The sequence below is a fragment of the Nicotiana sylvestris genome, chromosome 5 (genome assembly GCF_000393655.2).
Source record: "Nicotiana sylvestris chromosome 5, ASM39365v2, whole genome shotgun sequence".
Lineage (NCBI taxonomy): Eukaryota > Viridiplantae > Streptophyta > Magnoliopsida > Solanales > Solanaceae > Nicotiana > Nicotiana sylvestris.
This window is the reverse complement of record NC_091061.1, coordinates 52,030,148-52,036,147: the sequence shown is the minus strand read 5'-3', so window position 1 is coordinate 52,036,147 and position 6,000 is coordinate 52,030,148. Positions and strand designations below refer to the sequence as shown.

At 33.9% G+C, this 6,000-nt stretch overlaps 1 protein-coding gene across 1 annotated transcript; it reads left to right on the top strand.

Annotated features, from left to right (window-relative positions):
- The first annotated feature begins 2,504 nt into the window (after nt 1–2,504).
- Nucleotides 2,505–4,735, top strand: LOC104249068 (purine permease 3-like). Its single transcript, XM_070174049.1, has 2 exons — nt 2,505–3,317; nt 4,294–4,735. The coding sequence occupies exons 1-2, from the start codon at nt 2,607–2,609 to the stop codon at nt 4,639–4,641; spliced, it is 1,059 nt and encodes a 352-aa protein (XP_070030150.1). The 5' UTR covers nt 2,505–2,606; the 3' UTR covers nt 4,642–4,735.
- Nucleotides 4,736–6,000: the final 1,265 nt, after the last annotated feature.

Here is a 6,000-nt window from a genome sequence, read left to right as displayed (position 1 = left end):
TGAGAAACACTATTTTACTATTGCCCGAGGGGCTTGTGAGTATTTTTGACTAAGTAAGGCCGAGGGCCTAGTTGTGAGGAAACACTGATACTGATATGAGGCCGAGGGCCTGAGATATCCCACGAGGTGGCTTGATTGATATGAGGTCGAGGGCCTAGTTGATGCCACGAGATGGCTTGTTATTGCGCTTGGGCCGTAAGGGGCCCCTCCAGGAGTCTGCACACCCCCAGTGAGCGCGGGTACCCATTGTGATATGAGATTGAGCCCGAGGGGCTGTTATTGTTCTGAGATGTTGCCCGAAGGGCGGATGTGGTGATACTGTGCCCGAGGGGCAAACTTCTATTTGATTACTCTACCTTAATTACCTGTCAATTACTTGTTTATCTCTAAGAGAGGATTTTACTTGACTTTTCACTGTTGTAGTGCTTTTAAATGGTTTTACTGCTTCATTATAGAATGCCTTATGCCTTACGTGTTTTCTTACTTTCAGCCGTTATTTACGTTTGTTACTCACTGAGTTGGAGTACTCACTATACTCCCTGTACCCCTGTGTGCAGATTCAGGCGTTGCTGATCCTGCCAGTGCGAGTTGAGAGCTCCCGGCGGACATCCGGAGTTCACGAGGTAGCTGTTTGACGTTCGCAGACCCGTGTTTCTCCCTCTTTGTCATTTCTATCTCATATCAGACTTTTGTACTAGTTGTAGACCTTTCAGACTTGTATTGGGTTTTATAGATGCTCATGACTAGTGACACTCCGGTTAGGGCTGTGTTGGGTTGTACTTCCACACTTTATTGACATTATCCGCTACTTAGTATTGCTACATCATGTTTTAGACTACTTTTATGTTATTTAACTGTTTAAAAGGGGAATTGGGTTTAATTGGCTGGCCTTGTCTTCACGAGAGGCGCCATCATGACCGGGTTCGGGTTTAGGGTCGTGACAACTAGCAAATTCAAAATGAATTGCTTACAAGAAAATACACATGACTTCACACCATAACAAAAAATGACCCATGTTTTTAAGTTTTACGCCACCTAGCCCACATTGTACATATTTTGAAAGTACTAGCAAATTCAAAATCTGTGTTCTTACAACTATTGCTTCTAAAAACTATGGAGTTAAATCTATGTTCTCACAACCATTGTTTTCACTCTCTCTTCTTCTCACATCTTCTATATATGCTTCAAGGGACCGTGTATTTTCTGTTTCTCCTCTTGTGTCACCTGCTTGCAATGTAAGAAAATTGAAGAGTAGAAGTCTACCATTGAAGACCATTCAAAGCTTTACTTTTGAAAATGGATTTTTTTGAATTTGTTAGTTGTTTGGATTGGGTGTTATTCCAATTGATTGAAAATATCAAAAGGAGCTCAAAATTTAAATTTGAAGTGATTTGGAGTAGATTTGAGCAAGATTTGAGTTAAATTTCAGAAAAGACGCAAGGAAGAAGACGAAATCAATTTTTTGTATAATTATGTATAATCTTGTATAATAGTGTATATGAGTATAGAAACACACCTTATAAACTATTATACACTTCTATACACCTTTATACAAGCGTCTGTAGACGAACTTTTTTCACGATTTTCAGTTGCAATTCTTATTCAAAACCAGTCCAAATCTCCATTAAATGACTTCAAATTTTATATACAACCTCCTTATACTATTTCTAACAAGTCTAAATAATACTCACTCCAAATTTCTCACAAGATTAAATTCGAAATTTAAACCCACATATTTAAGCTTGTTAAAAATCTAATTTTCACCATCCAAATGAATTTGGTTTGTTGAATTAATATTTGAGTCACAGTTACTGATTCAAAAATTAATTTAAAAGCTTGAGGAATCTTTTTAAAAATTAAATAGTAATTTTGAGAATCTATTAGAGTTGGATGTTGAATCTGAGTCTATTATTTTTGGGCTAGTTGGTTGTAAATTAAAATATGAACTATAAAATTGAAAAGTAGGAAGCTCAGTTCTTCTAATATAAAATTTTCCGGTAGAAATATACCCATGAGTTTCACGTCATTTTGTTTAATTATAGAAAATTTGAAAGAAGTCAAGTCTAACCATTGCCGCGCGTCCCACCAACTCCATGTTAGTTGGAGGTGGGGGAGTGGGGAAGACAGAAGACCAAAGTTGACTACTCATAATTATTTAATTAAACAAAATTGGCATATGGGTTGCTACTAATCATTATTCAATTCTTAACTATAACCCACGTTTGTCCCTTCCTTGTTAAGTTTATTAATCCATATTTTTCTCTTCACACGTGGAAATGCAGAATACTATGCCAACAAGTAGCGTTGTTATGACTATTTACGCGGCACCGTTCAATGCTGCAATAAAATAGTAATAAAGTTACTCATAATCGTTGCTTCTCTTATACTATGTTTTTTAATTGTCAGAGCTCGCCTAGGAACTCCAGGAGGTCATTATAGCAGTCCCAGTCAATGTCGTAAAACAAATCGTGGGAATATACTAAGTTTTTCCTCAATTATAAATAGCCGGCTACAAATCTCATCACTGCAAGTAGTCAAAACCTTTGGAGAAGAAGATCATTCAGCAGAATACTCCAACTTAGCATCCAAATCTCTTGAAAATTAATATGGAACATAAAGGATTAAGCACCAACATGAGGAGAATCCTCCTGCTGATTAACTGTCTTATACTCGCGGTTGGTATCTGTGGTGGCCCTCTAATAATGCGTCTATATTATGTCGAGGGAGGTTCAAGAGTATGGTTCAGCAGTTGGTTACAAACTGCTGGATGGCCACTCACTCTTATACCTCTTGCCCTCCTATACTTTTATCGTCGAAAAATCGAAGGCTCTAATACCAAGTTTTACTTTATGACACCCCGAATTTTCATTGCATCGTTCGTCATTGGCGTTGTAACTGGTCTTGATGATTTTCTTTATTCGTGGGGCGGGTCAAAACTCCCTGTGTCAACCTCTTCACTTCTTCTTGCTGCTCAACTTGCCTTCACGGCAGTAGGTGCTTTCTTCATAGTAAAGTTGAAGTTCACACCCTACTCCATCAATGCAGTGATTTTGTTGACAGTTGGTGCTGTTTTATTGGGTATTCGATCTAATGGTGATCGACCAGAAGGTGTGACAAGTAAAGCTTATATTCTTGGTTTTATGATGACACTTTTAGCGGCAGCTTTGTATGGAGTCATTTTGCCTTGTATTGAGTTGATTTACTTGAAGGCAAAACAAGCTATTAGTGCTACGTTGGTGTTGGAGATTCAGATGGTCATGTGTCTTGCTGCTACTACATTTTGCACCACAGGAATGATCGTCAATAATGATTTTCAGGTACTTTTTTCTTCCCCAATAACTCATTGCTATTCATGCATCTTACTCTCCATTGCGTTTTTGTTGTACCATTGTTTTGTGGGTTTAACTTCTATGCTACATTAATTTAAAATCTTTTACATTGTCAAATCATTTTACAAGATAATTATCGTTGAATTTTATGATACATTAGTTTGATAACCTCATAAAAAGAACTTTATAGTGTAACGGTAAATGATTCAAAACTTTTTTGGTATTGGTCCATTTCAAATAAAAGACATTTATGCATTTGAAAGTATTTAACTATAAATTTTTCGTTTTAGCGTAAATAAAAGATTTTTTTATGACCATACAATATTATTCAAGTTTAAAATTACAAGTTTGAAAAGACTTAAAGGTGCACAAATATTATATAACACGTTCAAGACCCTAGTTTCATAGATATATTCTTTTATCTGATGGTAATTAATACCAAACGAGAGAAACAAATATTACATATTTCTCTCGTTTGGTATTAATTACCATCAGATACATAGGACCTTCAAATGACATGTATTGGCGTTTACCAACGATCAATAATCTAGATTTCTTATATTCGTTGGAAACTTCTTTGGTTTTTTGTTTTTCTTCCTTTTTCGTTTATTTATTCTTATTTCAATTCCATTAAGTTTTCTTTTAATCTTAATGACAAGAGAAAGAACAAAAGCTTGTGATGACTTGTGAGTTTGACTTTAGCCGTGGGACATTAAAGAAGAAACCAGCTCGAAACACTAAATTATTCATATTCCATAGACTCTTTTATTACATTTTTTAAATTTGACATACATCAATATCGTGGGTTTGGGTTGATTGAGACATTTTACGTATATGACGTGTTATATTAAATTTGGATATATTAAGAATATATGAAAAATAGGTAGTACTGGATTTAATTTTGTTTTCAGCTATAGACAATGTCTTTAAAGAGTAAGGATTAATATATTGATCAAATTTGCAGGCAATATCAAGGGAGGCAAAACAATTTAACCTGGGAGAAATTAGATATTATACAGTGATAGTATGGACTGCCATTATTTGGCAATGCTTCTTTGTGGGTATTATTGGAGTCATTTACTGCTCTTCTTCTTTGATGTCTGGGGTTATGATCGCAGTTTTACTTCCTGTTACTGAGGTATTAGCTGTAGTTTTTTATAGGGAAAAATTTTCAGGTGAAAAAGGCCTTGCTCTTTTTCTTTCTCTTTGGGGTTTCGCCTCCTATTTCTACGGAGAATTCAGACAAACAAAGAAGCAGAAGAATAAAAGTCCAGAAATCGAAACGACAACAATGCATACTGAGTCTGTTTGATTTATTGAGACTGTTTGATAAGTCTTAAGTCTGTTTGATTTATTGAGACTGTTTGATTTACTATAATGGCTATACATATACAATAATTTTATTTTATTGTAGAAATAATATACGTCGTTTCCCTTTCATTGCTACTTTCATTATGTATGTGAAAGGGTCTCTTTCTTTAAAATTTCTGATGTTCCTCTTAAATTTATAATTTATAATACAACATTTGAAAGATTAGCAGTTGCCAATAATTACTCATTTTTCATGATTAATTCAATGTTACAATTTATGACACCATATTAAATACTAACTAAAGAACAAGAGTTTTATGGATATTGCTTAACTAATATTTTTGAACGTACTGGACCGTAAGTTATCAACATTCATCTAGGAGTTGGGAAAAATAAGAACTACGAGTTGTAAATTGTGAAAAATAAGAACTACGAGTAAAGCCAAACGTCCTGACTTTCAAATTAAATCAGTATGTTTTCGTTTGAAAAAGGGCTCTTCTAATTTTTAAAAAGTTCAGCTAAACAAGTTACAAATGGACAAGACAGCTAACTAGATCATGACATCCTAAACCAAAAATAATTTTACTTTAAATTTGGACCTAATTCATAAAAGAAAAAACAAAGTCCTAAATTTCACATTAAACTTATTCTTTTTTTCCCCTTCCTATAGCCCGTCACTTGGTGGTCTGTTATAAAAATGAACTATTCATTTACACGAGTGGAAGATGTATCTATTCATTAATGTTGATAGGAGAAATATATTCCAGTAAAGTGAGAACGTTTTTTCAAGAGAAAACTACCCTCTATAATTCCTCAAAATTCTAATAGCTCATGTTTTTTTTTACTTATACGAAATGCCCCTTCGGCCCAAATATATTACATCTAATAGCCCGAAATGGCTATTTTGTATATTTTTTTGTATAGTGATAGTCTATTTTGTATATTTTTTGTATGGTGACAGTCTATTTTGTATATTTATTGTATAATATTTTATATAGTGACAGTCTATTTTGTATATATTTTGTATAGTGACAGTCTATTGTATATAAATTATATAGTGACAGTCTATTTAGTTTATTTTTGTATAGTGACAGCCTATTTAGAATATTTTTTGTATAATGACAGTCCATTTTGCATATATTTTGCATAGTGACAGTCTATTGTATGTAAATTATATAGTGATAGTCTATTTTCTATAATTCTCTCACACTTTCATATTTGCCCATTAGGGACTCATTAAATCTCGTGAACACAAACTCCAGACAAACACGCAGAATTCTCAACTCATGTGGCCCACAATCCTAAAAGGAATTTAAGTTCTATAAATTAATATAATTACATATAAATTTTAATCGTTATT

Excerpts from the sequence above, each read along its gene's own strand:
- LOC104249068 (XM_070174049.1), top strand. The coding sequence starts at position 2,607 with ATGGAACATAAAGGATTAAGCACCAACATGAGGAGAATCCTCCTGCTG. Across the intron at positions 3,318-4,293 it reads TCGTCAATAATGATTTTCAG|GCAATATCAAGGGAGGCAAA; the intron begins GTACTTTTTTCT and ends TCAAATTTGCAG.